Consider the following 17,553-nt stretch of genomic DNA (forward strand, 5'->3'; position numbering starts at 1 on the left):
GATTATAGAGTTGCTACGCTTTCTAAATCATACCTTACTACTACAGTAATCACCATGCAAAGTTTGAAATCGATAGGACAATTTTAACATGCCTAAATTAACGAATAAAAGCTAACTATCTCGTACGGACAGACCGACCCTAATCATAGAAAAGCTTCGCTTTTAAAAAAGATTCTAAAAATAAAGGTTGCTAACACTTAACAATCAGGCCCATTTCTGGACCTTAATCGTTCATCGTTGTCGGGGGTACTCAAATTTTCAAAATTTTCAAAAAAAAATTTTAGCTTAGGTTAGGGTAGGTTATAGGCTGGGAAGCCGAGCTCTATGGCCAGAGATGGTTGTTGTCAGGGGAATTTCTTAATTTTGAAAATATTTTTATGTCCTAAATAGGTTTTGATTCATACTGTTGGAAGCATGGTCTGGGCTTCACGGAGAATGTGTTGGTAAACTTCTAGGCGAAAGTGTTAGTAAACTTTATGGCGTAACTGTGCTACATTAATATTTATATGTGCTATATGTGCCCTACTCTCTGCCTTTCTCATCCCTTGTCTACTTCAACTGATACAAGCAACGTTTACTATAAATGTCTAATGATTTATTTACTCCATCCACTTTTAACTCACAAATCAAACCAAATTGTTCAGTAATTGATCAGTAATTTTCCACAAAAATGGACAATTAGATAAGCAATTAACCTCTTAGTGCTTACTTACACGGTGAGAGATTACTAGGGAAATATTAAGTTGAAATAAATTGAACAAAAAAATTACAAATATATACACTTGAATTAATTAATAAACGACTTTCTTAAAATAATTTTGAATACTCATTTGATACACTTTTAAAAGTATTTAAAAAAAAAAAAACCATCTTTTATATACGCTCTTTGTATGTTTTGTTTATTTAATTATGAATATACAACAATGTTTAAATTATATATAAAATCTATGCTTTTTTTCACAATTGACATAATTTTAAAATAGTATGGTACATTTCTATTATGTCAATGTTAAAAAAGTAATGAAAGATTACATAAACATAGATATTATAAATGTAAACCATGATTCCAATTTCGCCTCTATTAAAAGTGGAATCTTACATTTCAAAAATCGTATTGGCGTTGAAGATATCTTCACCAAGAGAGGGGAAAGTGGAAGGGTAGATTACAGTTTTAGAGGGTCCAAACCATAATCATAGATTATATTTCTGCTTCTATAAAAATGGATTCAACTCCCTAACTGTTATAGGTATTTAAATAACAACACAATGTATATTTACTATTAATAAATACCTTTCCAAACATAAATATAAATCTTTTATGAAAAACATTACCAAGTCTGACTAAGTATATATAAAATTCTGTAAGTTCTTAATCTTCTCTTTCATTGTGTACAGGGAATTATTTTCGTCCTTTTGATAAAGAATATTAAGAAATACATCCTTAAATAAATATATATATGCCTTTTGGTGCCTCAATTACAAAAGTGTATATTTACACTTATATAGCACAACCCGATCTGACTAAATATATCTATAAATCCTGTATTGTAATATCATGTTTCTATTTAAAGGATTGACTCCATTAATGAATGTTATCCTGTGGGATGATCTGGAGATGGCGAAGTTCCTAATCAATAATGGAGCTAATGTGAATGACAAGGATAATGGAGGTAATTTTTTAATTCACTATTTAATTTTTAACAGAATATTATTTCTTCCTTTTGATAAAACAATACATATAACTATTGAAAGACAAAATATTTGGTGGTTGACTTAACCCTCTGCTTAACAAAACTGTAACTATAACTGTACATAAAGGCATGCATACACAAATAAATACAGACATTTATACTTCTAAGAGATCTAATTTTCAAAATGTAACTATTACTTCTCACTAAAACGCAAATATAAAGCTTCTCTGTAAAGCACAACCAGATCTAATTAGCGATAACTATAAATCCTGTATTGTATTATCATGTTTTTATTTAAAGGATGGACTCCATTGTTCTATGCTGCTGAAGGAGGAGATCTGGAGGTTGTGAAGTTCCTAGCCAATAATGGAGCTAATGTGAATGACAAGGATAATAGAGGTAAGTTTTTAATTCTCTGTTTGATTATTTACAAACAATTATTTTCTTCCTTAATATAAATATACACACATACTAAATATACAAATGACAAAATATAATTATCTAAAATTAGTATAAACACCTTTATATTATTTAATCAGGGTATATGTTCTTATCTCTTTAGTGTCTATATATTTTGTATCTTACATAAATGTCTACTACTTTTATAGTGTCCTTATATAAAAGTAAGAAGATGTCTGCTGTATGTTGTTAGCTTAACTGATATGATACAGTGAAGCTTCTTGAGTCCAGGTTTTAAATTATTTAGTTTTTTCACCTTTTCTTGACAAAAATTTAAAAGGATGGTCGGCTTGCCTCCCCCCCCCCCCCCCCTCCCTGTTCTTATAGAGGTTTCTAGGTGTGGAGTGGCTAATGTTTTAAAGAAAACAAAAAATTGTATAAAATTTGTATAATTGGGTATCTTGGAAACCAGAGTTTATTATTATATTTTTAGATCACACTGCTTTTTGGTGGGCAGAAGATAGAGGACACACTGAAGTTGCTGCATTCCTGAGATCCAAAGGTGGTAGAAAATGAAAAGTAATCAGGGAATACATTTCCAACAACTATAATAGAATCAGCTTAAAGTGCCTCTAAAAATGATGTCAAACAATACAAATAACCAATGGTAGGCCAGTATACATTTTACAATTGGTCAATATCTATGTATACTGGCCTATAATTAGTCATTTGTATTGTGTGATCTTATTTTTTAGAGGCACTGCTGCTTCATTATAATGTCATGTTGTTCCTTTAAAGATTATAAAACCAGGCCAGCTATTCCAACAATCAATTTTACAAAAAATCACGAAACCTTTGGAAGTAAGGTGGGGGTGTATCTTGTTTTTTATATATATGGAGTGGGTAAGAAGGGGAGGAAAAGAGAAGGAAAAGGGGAAGGGGGTTGTGGGGAAATTTTTCTTTAGAATTGTTTGTCAGAATCACATTCCCTTTTCCCTGATAAACAAATCCGTACTACAGTTTTTACTTTTTCAAAACGTTATAACAAAATTTATCTTTAATAAAATTTGTTACTTAGGCTAAGGACTTCCAAAGGAGGGATTTAAAGCAAGGGGATGTTTTATTAAAAAAAAAAAACCTGCAGCCAATTATTTGGTAACTCCCACACTCTTACTAACCATAATTTTTAAGATGAGTACCACTCTAACCCCTCCTTTCAAAAAAACTATATTTTTTATTCTTGATTTTAACCTCTATTTAGTTAAGTTACACTTGTATGATGATATTTATATTCTATCCAAAGCAATTGTAAAAGCTCATTTTTAAAGTCAATTTAAATTGAAATATTTAAAAGTAAGTTAAGTTTTATTTTTTGGATCTACTGCAGTTCACGGTAAAATATTGCTGGTAACGAATATTGCTAAAAATTTATGAATTTTAAGGGCTGCTAGCTGCCAACTGGCTGAACGTACAGATCATACCCGCACAACATTTTAAGCGGCATAAGAAGGCCTACAAATAATCTGGAATAGCCAAGATCCAATGATGCACAGGGAAAGCTTCACTGAACAAAAACCGCGTAAAATAGGTCTTTTTCGCGCATTTCTCTGCACTGCAAGATAATTATACATTATTGTTTTATGGCTATTCCAGATTATTTGTAGGCCTTCTTATGCCGCTTAAAATAGTGTGCGGCCATCATCTGTACGTTCAGCCATTTTGCAGCTAGCAGCCTTTAAAATTCATAAATTTTTAGCAATATTCGTTACCAGCAATATTTTACCGTGAACTGCAGTAGATCCTATTTTTTTTTGTAAAATCTCTTATATTTTAGTGAACTAATCAAATCCCCATTTCAAATTTTCTTATTGTTAATCCTTACCTAACATTAAAGTCTCTAAATTATATTTTTCTTAAAAGTAATTTTTTTCACTAAGATTTTGAGGGATAATGCTTGTTGCTTTTATTATTTGATATCTTTCTATGTTTTGAAAATAAGTAATATTATTTATTTTGTAATAACACTTATGAAAGGTTTACCTAAATATGGGAAGGTATACCATATTGTAAGATGGGTATACCTAATTTTATTAGATACAACCTATTTTGTGTATTTTTGACAACTTATCAATATTTAACAAAACTAATAATACTTCAATTATTATCCTTTGCTTAACAATTTTAAATATATCTTTTTTCAACAACTTATATGATTATATTTATAATTCAAACTTCATTATTATATTATACAGCTATTTTACTAACAACTTATATGATTATATTTATATATTAAAAATGATTATTACTAACAAGTTTTTGAATAAATCATTTAGCAAAAATCATTGTTATTTATTATCATATTTTTTCAGAAAATAATTAAAATGTTGAATGAGAGTCACATAAAAATTTTGTTAATCCTACATATTTAGTACTAAAGTAACAGTATGTTTGTATTCTGTCTGTAAAAACATAACAAGATCATTACAGATGATTTAATTGTTAAATTTATATTAAGCCTTTATATAAAGTTTATTTGCCAGCAATTAATTGGAAACATTCTAAATACTTATAATAATATGTTCTAAAAAATCTATTCAAAATAAGGATGACAACATCCAGAAATGCGAAGCTCTGATGAGGTAAGACAAACAAACATTAACACTTGAAGAATATCAGAACTGAATAAATCTTATATGAATAACAAAGTTTAAACAAAATTGTAAGAAATTATGTTGCAAAACTGCATAAATACAGGATACTGTTTAAGGACGTACCTACATTATTGGGACTTTATAATAGAGATGCTTCACTTATAGCATTGTACCTTGTTGAAATAGGAATAAGTGTTTAAAAATCAGATGCATTGGATAATCATAACACCTAAAAAATTGTTGACAGACTGGTTAAAAATCAACATGTTAAAAATTGAATATGGACATTCTTGTATCTAATTATGGAGTTGATATGCTTTTCAAATCGTTGTAGGAATCAATATGCAAACTTTGAAATCGTAGAAAAATTCTGACCTGTCTAAATTAACTCAAAAGCAATGTAACTATTGGATGAATGAACTGACCAATAAGTGATATCCATGCGATGTACTCTATAACTAACTTTGTACGTCTGTCATTCTAATTTTTTTCTTATTTATGCTTGGCTGTTCTTACTTTTAAAGTAATAGTTTTGCTTCTGATGGATGTTGTCAGTTATTTTCTTTTTCTGTCAGTTAATTTTCGTTTAGATAATAGCCTAGAACCTAACCTCAAACCCCATCCTTAGAATTGATTTCCCATATCCTAATTATCCTCATGATAATGAATCTACCTGTCTGTTTTGAAAGAACTTGCTAACCACTGAACCGATTTGGTTTTGGGTTTTTAGGGAATCTAAATTTGGCTAATCAAGGTTTTCAAATTTTGAAGAACATATATAACCTCCCCCGAGGGCATTGGACTGTAAATTAATCTAATATCCATAATTATGTTATCTAATTTGTTTGCTCAAAAACTTTGGATATATTGTATTGTATTGCATTTTGATTGGTTGGTTCTAAATCTAGAATTGTTTAAATTTTTTAATTCACCAATTAAGGGACAAAATTTTGACTTTGGATGAGTGGTTGGAATAGGCGTCTAAGGGGGGGGGTAATGGGGCGATTACCCCCCCCCCCATTTAAAATTTACCCCTACCCTGGGGTAGCCGTAGGCACCCCCAACCATTTAGGAGGGGGTATTTACCCCCCCCAAACAATTCTGGGGGGGTAAATACCCCCCCCAAAATAGAAAATCTCTAACAAAAAAAATTGGAAATAGAACTGCTAATTATTTCTTGCTTTTTGTTTGAAAGATAATTGTCTGAATTTCTAATTCTCATAAGGTTTATTTGTATTTTTTAATTAATTTTTTTTCTTCAAATATTATCTTTTATATTATGTTTTTTCAGAAGATATCCTATCATCTATTATATAAAGTAGTAAGATTTTTTGGCTGACGCTAAAGATCTTTACATAGATCTTGGGATGGTTTTAGGCTATTTTTCACTCCTTTCTCTACCTCTAAGTATAAAAAGATCCTAGATGCTAGGGGCGCAAGTGCTAGTATAATATAAAGTAGTAATATTTTTTGTATGAAGCTTAATATCTTGAAAATTGCTTGTCCGTATTTATTGTACTTTTCAGTGAAGCTTTATAGGTGTGTTTGGATGGTTTTAGGCTATTTTTATATTCGTTCTCCTAGCGGTTAGGGGAAACCAACTAGATGAAAGATTTAGCATCTGTGAAACAAGGGTGACAACATCCATGAAAAGCGAAGCTCAGTATATTAGAGAGTCGTACAAACGAACATTTTCGACAGATTTTAATATTAAAGAAACAATACCTATACTAAAAAATCAAACTTAGGATGTATTTAAAATGATTTTTTAATTATGGAATTTTTTAAAATTATTCTAGGAATCCACCCCCCTTGTTTAAAGTATGACAATTCTAACGCACCTAACTGTCAGCTATCAATTGTAGATCGGCCCTGATTGTAGAAAAGCTACGTCTTTAATAAAGGTGAATTTTTAGAGAAAAAAACGACAATACTCTATAGAAAACTTGATTTCTCTTCGGAGGGTGGCGTTACCCTACAAAAAATAATTGTAAATCTTCCTGGACTTGTGAGAACCTTATCTGTAAAGGAGAACCATATCGGGATGCGAGTTCCTCTAAGGCACACTGACATTCTGTTGCTTTCTTATAAGGATACAAAATTTTAAATCTGAACCCAAATTTTACTAATTGTCCGCCTTATCGATAAACCTGATTTTCTTGGCTAGTTTTCAAGATAAACGGCTAAAAAGTTTCAAGTCCAAACTTCACAAATTGTTTTATCCGTCCGTGTGTTATGCTACAAAGAAAACCATTTTAAAAGCAAAGCTTTCTATAATTATGTTGGGTATGTACATTTGTGTGTAACAGATAGCTCTTTTCGTTAAATTACAAATGTTAGAATTGTCCTATTGATTTAAAATGCGTAGCAATAGTGCAATTATTACCAGAACGACCATGTTTGATTTGTATTTTTTTACAATTTTTTGTATGATGTAATTATCCTAATTATCTGATTTTTAAAAGTGAAGCTTTTCGATAATTAGGGTCGTTCCGTCAGTAACGGTGAGCTCTTTTCGTTAATTTAAACAGATTAGTATTGTCTTATCGATATCAAACTTTACATGATGACTCCTATAACAGTTAGGTACGACTTAGAATGCGCAGCAACTCTATAATCATTACCAGAAAGTCCATACGTCCATTTAAAACATGCTGATTTTTTTTATAACAAATTGTTGAAATTATCCGATTTATGTACTTTTTGTAATATTGATTCCTATTACATGTACGTGTTAATGTTCGTTTGTCCTTCCATTTTAGAGCTTTGCTTTTATGGGTGTTAGCATCTAAAGCAAGTCCTAAATAAAGGCTGTTTATTACACTAGTCCGCATAATAATAAGTTTTATAATAACGTTTTCTTAGATGTTGATTTGGGGACTTCTATTAAATGTTTAAGGAGAGTGTCTAAACTTTTTAACCACCAATTGTAATCCACAGAAGGGGTTAATTTTTGCATCATTATTGGGGAAGTACATATATCAAACTATCTGCTATTGTCATGTCCCCTAAAATCCCTGCATGTTTGTTTGTTACTTTAGCCTGCGGGCTTTGATAAAGAATGTAAAATCAACGTATATTATATGTACTATCTGAAGCTAAGAACACAGACAAAAGGCTGAGTATATTTGCAATTCCTAGGACAATAAGACATAATATCTCTTTGATTATGTTAATGTTGATATCGTACAATTTTCCACGAATATTGATATAAAAATCATAAAAAAAATTAATAGTTTTTTCAGCTTGAGCATTCTGCCCTTCGGGGCCAACAAAACTGGTTTTGATCTTGTAATTTTTCATCGTAAAAGCTGCGATTAATAACTATTATATCATTAGTGTAATTTTTTATGTTTTTTACCATTTCGTTCTATCCATGACTTTTGAAATGTTGTATAGTACGTAGAAAAATCTGGAAATTTTAGTTTAAAAAATATCATTTCCAAGGAGAGAGGGGACATTAGGCTGTTCATTACACTAGTTCCCAAAGTTTTTCTAATTAGTTGGCTAAATAACTTTTATTGGTTGGTGCATCAAGTTGAGTGTCAACACATTTCAACCACTTATTGTAATTTATAGATAGGTGTAATTTGTGTATCATCATTGGGGATGTACAGTACATCAGTATATTGGCCATTGTCTTATCCCTTTAGATCCCTGTAACATTTCCCAAGGAGAACCCAGGGATCTTAAGGGATAAGACAATGGCCAATATACATTTCCAAATAATAATAAATTAAAGTACTCCTTTTGTAGATAGATTATTAGATAATTTTGTTTATCATAATAGGGGTGAAGTGAAATTAATTTGTCTTATTCCTTTAGAACCCTGGAAAAAAGTTTCATAAGCAACAATATTACTACACGAGGTAAAAGTTCGCTCAACCAACCATAACATTTTTTCCCCGTATCTCTTCAAAACCGATTAATATCCAGTGGATAAGAACCAGTGCTCAGCCATACGGAAAAATGTTTATTATCGTATTATATCCAGTTTTCTATGAATATAAAAATGTACAATTATGAGATTAAAACCAGTATTATGAACTGGTTTAAATCTTTTAATTGTACATTTCTATATCCGCGGAGAGCTGTTTATAATACGAAGCAACATTTTCTTACTCTCAAATTTCGATGAACTGAATTTAGTTTCCGAAAGTGTGCGTAGCTTCCACGTCCTATCTCAATATTTGCTACTAGCTAAAAAAGCTTCAAACTTCAAAAAAAATCAAAATTTGAAAAATTTAAATTTTTGAATGTATAATGTATAAATCGTTTATACATTAAATCGCTTTTCCATTAGACCGGAGTCGCTGAAAATAGGGTCTGCAATAATTGGGTTATCTGCTGTACACTTTACACGGCTGGACCCTCAGATGTCAAAACTTTATTTTAGTGTTTGGCCAAAATGACTTAGCAATTGTATCTGTAAGTACGTCTAATAACACCCTTTGCTATTTTTAAAATCCTAGAAAATTTTTTTTGCAAGAAAATTGCATAAATTCGCAACCTTTATTAGAACCACTACATAACTCGAGTTTTAAAACTTTTTATATAAAATCCTTTTTACAAAAAATATCAATAATTACTTAAAATTAAACCTGAAAGAAAAAAAATCTCATTACACGTGTTAATTTGCATGTTTTAGGTCTTTTTTTGAGGAAAGTATAACTTCCACATTTTTGACAATAATATATTTTTTTAACATTTCAAAGTAAAATATAATAAAACCTAAACAATTTTTCTTGAATTATCAGTTGAAAATTTCATCAAACATACAATTTAAGTGATGAAAATTTAATAAAATCATTTTTTGAATGTTTAGAATTACCAATTTTCTACATTTAAAACAAAATGTTAACAAAATTTAAAAACATTCTAATATATAACTTTAAAAATCAATAACATTTTATAAAATGATGTTTTAAAAAATAAATCATTAAAAGGTATTAAAATGCATTTTAAGTTGCTTAAAATTAAAACGAGAATATCTTTTTACACTTTATTCTTTGTAATAGAGATTAATCGTCATTTGCTGAAAATGAAACATTTAATAAACTAATTGAATCTTTTTGTGACCATGTTTAAACTTTTTAATTTTTACACTAAGGTGTTTTTTAATGAAAATCTTTGTTGAATTCTCTTTTGCGACAAAAAAAGAAAGGGAATTTTTTACTATTTCTAGGTTATCTTATGTAATTTAAACTATATAATATGAAATAATTTTTAATTGTCTTTCTTTTGAGCCACAAAACACTGTAAAATGTAACATATATGCAAAAATAACAATTTTTTTAATGAATATTATAATATCCTTATATGACATTGCGTCAGAGCTTATTCTTTAGATCATATGTTCATGAAAAGTAGTCATAAACTTGAAGGGTTGCGCTATTTATTAGAATATTAAATAAACTTGAATGATAAAAATATTAGCATAGCCTTTGTCAATTCAAATGCTTTAGGTATATTATTCAGAAAGTTAGTTAAAAAAGAGAGAATTTGCTGTGTATACTGTTGAAAGACTTTCAAAAATGTAAATTACAAAGCAATCCTAAAAGATCGGGTCGTAGGCGAGTCTTAGTCGGGGGTTTTCTGATAGCAAATATTGCGTTATTGGTATACAATGTAAAAAAAAAACATTTTAAAGAAATTCTTTAAATAAAACCCAACGTGTATTGGCAGTACAAACATCTTAATGCTAGCAGACATATGTTTATCAACATTTGCAGAAAACTATTTCCACAAGAAAAATTATTCAGGTTTCTACTTCACAATTTTAAATATTTCTTTCTGATAAAATGTTTGACATATATCGTATAATCATTTACCAAAAAAAATATTTTGATAATTTAGATTTCAGAGAAGATTAATCCTTTCAAAAAACTAAGACGACATTTTGCATCTTCTGTCATGACATTTTAGAAAAAATATAAAAAAAACAAAATTTAGTATGAAAACTATTTTCATCGATTTTTCTGAAGGTATTATCGTATTCTGTGGCTTTGTTATTATCATTTACTTATATCGAAAGTGCCAAACATTGTACCCTAACTTATTCATTTAATAAAAAACCAAGCGTGTTTAGGAAACTAGGGCTCGAATAGGAAATTTATTTCAGCTGATCCAAATTTCAATAGTGGTTCCTCAAATGGATGATAGCTGTTCGTAATAACACTCCAATATAAGGGTATACAATAACAGTTACAACAAAACATTTTGACCTAGGACCAGGGTATATCAGGGAGGAGGGGGACACTGGGCTGATTATTACACAAGTCCCCAAAGTCCTATAATAATGTTATCTTATACATTGGCTCAACAACGTCGGGGACTTTAGAGAATTATCATTGGTTGATTGATTAGGTTGAGTGTTGAAATGTTTCAACCACTAATTTTAATCTACTCAAGAGGTAATTTTGTGTATCATTACTGGGGATGTACATCAATTTATCGGTCATTGTCATAATATCTCTGAGCTGGTTTATAATAATTTTGCCTTAGGCTACGTTTAGACGCACAACTTATATATTTTAAAGTTTAGTCTTTTTTACGCCGTTACATGGATATTCATGTTTTTATGCCTTTTACAATTTATGTTTTGTCTTATACAGTGGATATTTAGTTTTTTTTATGCCCATTAGTACTATGTTTATAGTGTTTTAACCCTTACAGATCGGGGAGGGGGGGCTCAAAGAGCCCCCCCCCCCCTCTAGTTTTTTCAATCAAATTTTTTTTGTAGGTAAGATGGAGAGCTGTAACTTTATGACTTTTTATGTTTAGTAATTATACGTCGGCAAGAGTTGATTTTATTAGGATATCTGGTCTGTGTCGGTCGTGGTGTCCGATCAAAGTCGGTTGGGTAGCAAAAAAAATTAGAAAAAATTCTAAATAAATCTTAATTTCTACATTATGACTTTTGTGTATAAGGTAGAAACCTAAAATTTTTTTGGTGAATACTTAGATATCAATGACCATCTGAGAAAGTGGTGTTATGACTGTTTGACCGCTCCCTGACCGACTTTATGACCGATTTTTGTCCGGCTTTTACTACAGACATATATCATGAATATCGTGGCTTCTATTATAGCTAGAGACCTATATTTTTTTTTGGTAAATCCTTGAGCAATAATAAACAGATAAAAATATTAATTTGCGCCGCCAACCGCCGCTTACCGCCGTAACCGCCGAAAATGGCGGTTTCCGTTACTTGCCGTTTTTCGGCGATGATCAGAAAAAGTAATTTTTTTGTTATGAAAAATAAAAGTTCGTCCTAAAATTTGGTCATCCTAGCTGCAAAATTGGCCGCTCTACAGCTGTTTTAAAATTTAGCGGCTGGCCGCTAAAAAGCGGCTAAGGAGCGGTTTGACTGCTATGACTAGAAAAAGTAATTTTCTCTAAAAATACACATGAACCACCAGAAAAAATTTTACGTCTTTATCTGTACCAGGAGCCCCCCCGGCCCCCCCCCCCCCCCAATCTATTAAGGTGGGAATTGGGGCCCGATCTGTAAGGGTTAAAAAGTGAAATCTAAGACTATTTATTTATTGCATCAGCTTTCTGCGTATATAAAAGAATGGACATTTTTAAGATAAAACCCATTTTTCTTTGCCTCGAGATGCCGAATGCACGGGCTAACAGAACTGGTTTTAATATTATGATTAAACATTTTTATTTTCGTAGATAACTGGATATAATACATTACTATACATAATTTTTTAGTATGGACGAGAACTGGTTCTAATCCACTGGATTTTAATTGGTTTCAAAGCCATACTTGACAATTCTGTCTAGAAGTAGCAAATATGGACATACACATTAACCACAAATTTTTTTTGAAAATCACATTGAAATTTTTAAATTTTTTTGTATATTAAAGATTCCACACTAAATCAAACTAGTAGCTTCGTTTGTATCCTCATGGGGCTTTATCCCCCTTATTTTTAATGGTATTCAGTTTTCTTAATTTCCTTTTTTTTTGGGGGGGGGGGGGGTTCAGTGAGTGGGGTCCTCCCCAACCACCCACCCCCCCTCCGCAAAGTAGCCCATAACTACCACAGGACCAGTAGATTAATCCCTATTAAGTACAACCTGATATGTTTAGATGGACAGACAGACAGACATACTTTTATATTTAATCAAACTAAAGCTATCAGCAAGATATCGTTATTCAAGCAGGGGGTAGGGTAACTATTTTCTCGTATTCATTCGCAACCGATTAATATCCGGTGAATTAGAACCGGTTCGCATCCATACAAAAAAGTTTCATTTAGCCCGTGCCTTCAGCATCTCAGGGTTAAAAAAACAAGTTTTTGATCTTATTATTGTATATTTATACATTTTATATCCGCGGAAAGCTGTTCATAATACGAAGCGAGAAATAACTATTTATGTGTCTTCTGTAGGTGATAGGACAAGTAGCTATATTTTATTTTTCCACATATTGTGGTAGGCGGCATACGGACAGGCCTTTTAAAGAGTATGCTATGCTTCGCTGTTTATCAAATCACACCCTGGCGCTAATCCCAGCTTATCACCATTCTATCCAACCCCCTCTGGGCATTGTCTACACATCAGAAGTGGTGGTCAATCTGGACACCGCCGAGAGTGGGAGGGGCGCTGCCCCTCTCTCCGTCATGCCCTAAGTAACCTACCCTTTTCCGGGAGATGTCTGCCTTCCCCCTTTATGGAAGCCTACTACTCTACTGCTCACCTGAATGGGGCTCCGCCCCATCTCCCCCACATCCTTCTACCTTACCTAGTTATCATCTATTTTGTATATAAACGAGTAACCTTATTATAAATGCATTCAGTTTAAATATATCTCTTTAACAGTAACTACTTGTAGTTTCTTATTGATAGAATCTTAAAGGCTAGGGGCTCTTTTGAATCGAACTCGCGTTGTAGGGTTGAAACGCTTCACCCTACCACAATATCTTTAGTGTTTTTAGTCTGATTAATAAATGAGGGAATTTTGGGACAATAGAAAGAAGTAGCTGTTTTTTTTAAGCGAAGCTTTTCTATAATAATGGTCAATCCATCAGTTAGTTTGTCAGTACGACCATCCGTCTGGAACGGATAGCTTTTTACATTGATTTAGGTATGTTTGAATTGTCCAATCGATTTCCAACTTTGCATGGTGATTCATGTAGTAGTAGTTAGGTACGATTTAGAAAGCCTAGGAACTCTATAATCGTAACCAAAATGTCCGTAAGTCCATTTTAAACATGTTGATTTTCAACTCTTTTACCAACACATTTTCATGTGTCCCTTTGATCTGATTTTTTTAATAATGATTTCTATAATAACTAAGTACAATGTCATAAGCGAAGCATCTCTTTAATCAAGCACGTCCTTAAACATTATCCTGTATTTAAGCAGTTTTTCAACAAGTTTACTTATAATTTTGCTTCGACTGTTATACATTTTAATTCTGATTATTCTGTTCTGAACTCTACAAGTGTTAATGTTCGTTTGTCCTACCGTTTCAGAGCTTTGCTTTTATGTATGTTGTCATCCTTGTTTAGTTGTAGATGGGTAGCTTTTTTGCAGTATGAAATTTGCTTCTGAAATTATTTCAGCCGATTCCTTTTAATTATTATAATTTTACTTTGTTTTTTTTTCTCTTTCTCTTGGGTTTTGCAACTTATGGATGTTTATTTTTAAATGTAAAGGGATTTTAATTTTTTTTACTTATAAAATGATACTAGTCCTTTTATATAAAGAGTAAGCTTTTATTTTGTCTGTAGCGAAGGATCTTGCTAATTGCTGAACCGATATAGTTCTTCTGTGCAGTGAAGCTTCTTTTAGGTTTTAGGCTAAATAATCTTTATAGATAAGTCTGGGTATGGTTTTAGGCTATATTTCTACTCTTTCATATCCCTTCGAAGAGAGCTTCAAGATGCTAGGGGTGCAACCTCTAGTTTACTTATAAAATACTACTGGATAGATAAATAGACATGAAAATAACTTTTATAGTGTATAAAAATTGTTTAGAGGATAACGCCGGACATTCTGGTAACGATTATAACTACTACAGGATCACCATGTAAAGTTTGAAAACGATAGGACAATTCTAACATGCCTAAATTAACAAAAAAAAAGCTATCCGTTCCAGACATACGGACTGACCCTTACTATAGAAAAGCTTTGCTTTTATATAAAAGTTCACACAACCAACTTATTTTTTTGGTAAATTACAGAAAAAAAAATTACTTGGGTTTTTGGCTTCACATAGTCACAGCATAGTTAGTATTTAACGCAAGTTAGACTTTATTGTGATTTGGTGAAATCATTGATTATTGACTTATAGTGAATGTAGACACGCGTCGCGCAGGCTAGACAGTCAGTACTATAGTTTATAGCCTAGTAGCTTAGTTTAGTTTGTGTTGTGATTTTGTGTTAGGTGTAGTTTTTTTTATGCCTACAAAATATGCGTGGAAATTGTTTTTAATATTGAAAATTAAATTTTATTTTTTGCTACTTTATAATTCGTAACCTATGAGCATCTAGCATAAAATTTACATGCTCTGTCTGTTTATCTGTAATGCTCTGATGGTAATTAATTAATTTTCCTTTTATAAAAAGCACAACTAATCTATAAATATAGATTTCCCTGTTCAATAAACATCTACTCTTAATCTCACTTGGTCTATCAAGTTTCTACAGAGAAAATATGCATTTTTGTCTTTTGCTATTTAAGATACTAGAGACTACGCCACTAGATGCCTCTAGTGGCACTTTGAATGTTTTTTTGGTTCAAGTCTCTACGTTATCTATCTAATTTAAGATCAAGTCTCTACGATACCTCTTTATGTTGCGTAGAAGTCTCTTGGGAGGGTGTTGGTTCTCTCCCCCCAAACAGTTATAAATCTTCCCAGAAACTATGAGAAGCTACCCTGTCAAGGAGAACCCAATCAATTCAGTGGTTAGCTAGATCATTCGGTACAAACAAACAAACAGACAGACAGACATCGTTCTACTTTGTATTATAGATGTAGCAGGCTTTTTAGTAGCGAAGCTACTCTATAATTCACTTTGTCCGTCCGTCAGTCAGTCCGTCCGTCAGTCAGTCCGTCCGTCAGTCAGTCCGTCCGTCCGTAACGCTATGGGGGAAATGGATTTTACTCAGCTCCTATAAAAGATAGAATGCTGAAATTTTTTGACAACATTCCCATCATTAAGGAGCACAATTGACTATAAAACATCATTGGCGGTCGGACCGCTTTTTAGCAGGTTTTAGGCTATTTTTATATTTTTCACATTTTTCTCCATATCTTCAGTGTTTATGGTCCGATTTTCAAAATTTTTTCAGTTATAGATATCAAAATTAAATTTCCCATCGTTTAAAGAAACATCCTTAAAGGCCAGACTGCCTTTTTAGCAGGTTTTAGGCTATTTTTTTATTTTTCACAATTTTCTCCGTATCTTCAGTGTTTATGGCCTGATTTTCAAAATTTTTTTCAGTTATAGATATCAAAATTAAATTTCCCGTCTTTTAAAGAAAACAAACATGATAGCCAGACTGCCTTTTTAGCAGGTTTAAGGCTATTTTTATATTTTTCACATTTTTCTCCATATCTTCAGTGTATATGGTCTATTTTTCCTAATTTTTTTAAGTTAAGGTGATAAAAATTAAATTTTCTGTTGTTTTAAGAAAACAACCATGGCGGCCAGGCTGCCTTTATTCAGGTTTTTGGCTATATTAATATGTTTTACATATTTCCCCATATCTGTGTTTTTTTTTTTATCCAATTTTCAAACTTTTTTGGGATATCAGTATCAAAATAAATTTTCCCATTTTTATTAGCATCTTTTATGTAATTTACTTTGACCATCGTCATCATACATAATTTAACAAGTTTTCATGTTTATTTTATCCAATAAATATATTCTTGATTTTAATGAATACCCTTTTAATCTACTTGTACGTATTCCAATCTACGATTTTTTGTGCTTCGCTACTTATGGATGTTGTCATCCTTGTTTATTACATAATTCATATTGTCCGTCAGTCTATCTTTAATGGCAAAGCACTGAATAATCAACTTACATAAGCTTTAATGTCATATATTGAATTTGGTTTATTTATTGATTTTTTTTTTTGTAAGCGGATGTGCTAATTCTATCTGTATGAATATATCAGCTATCATATGCGTAGCTTAGTGTGGTGAACATTTATTTCTCGTAGCACACAGCAGTAAATATGTATGTACATAGAACTACCAAGTCTGTGACGTCAGACATTCAATCTGGTTTATCAAATTAAACTTTTACTAACAGCTACGCCCCAGAAGCCTCTAGGGTCACTTATAGTGGGAGGGGGAAAAAGTTGTCCCCCCCCCATTTTTAATTGGGATGGTAGATATCCTCTATCCAAATAGTTAAAAACCTGCCCATTGCCTATAAGAAGATTCACTGTAAAGTAGTAGTGGTTTGAGAGATCCTTCGATACAGACAAAAAAATAATATATATAATAGGACTAGCGGCTACACCCCATGAGGCCTTTTTGGGTATTTGAAAAAGGGGCGAGTTGAATTCAACAACCCAATTTTTTTATTTTATATTTTAAAATGAATAAATAAATCATTTTGTTTTTGACAAAGGGAGATTTTTTGTGTGGGGGGGAGTCGACCATTTCCCATTTTTAATTTTTGTTTCTATTTCTTTTCGTTGGGGGGGGGGGGTAGGGTAATCTTTTTCTTTGGGCGGTTTCTCTTTGTATCTTCCTACAAAATAATTATAAATCTTCCCAGGACCTATAAGAAGCTATCCTGTAAAAGAGAACCAGATCAATTATAGGAGTTAGGTA

General features: G+C 31.6%; 1 protein-coding gene across 1 annotated transcript in view; it reads left to right on the forward strand.

The window, feature by feature from the left end:
* Nucleotides 1-3,978, forward strand: part of LOC145305918 (uncharacterized) — a 55,081-nt gene extending 51,103 nt beyond the window's left edge. The window contains exons 11-13 of the mRNA XM_080147792.1: nt 1,572-1,670; nt 1,992-2,090; nt 2,584-3,978. Of these exons, the coding sequence (XP_080003918.1) occupies nt 1,572-1,670; nt 1,992-2,090; nt 2,584-2,666 (281 nt within the window). The 3' untranslated portion in view covers nt 2,667-3,978. The remainder of the gene's footprint in view (nt 1-1,571; nt 1,671-1,991; nt 2,091-2,583) is intronic.
* The last annotated feature ends 13,575 nt before the right edge of the window (nt 3,979-17,553 follow it).

Source organism: Acartia tonsa, chromosome 14 (genome assembly GCF_053477335.1).
Source record: "Acartia tonsa isolate MP-2025a chromosome 14, ASM5347733v1, whole genome shotgun sequence".
In the NCBI taxonomy this organism is placed as follows: domain Eukaryota; kingdom Metazoa; phylum Arthropoda; class Copepoda; order Calanoida; family Acartiidae; genus Acartia; species Acartia tonsa.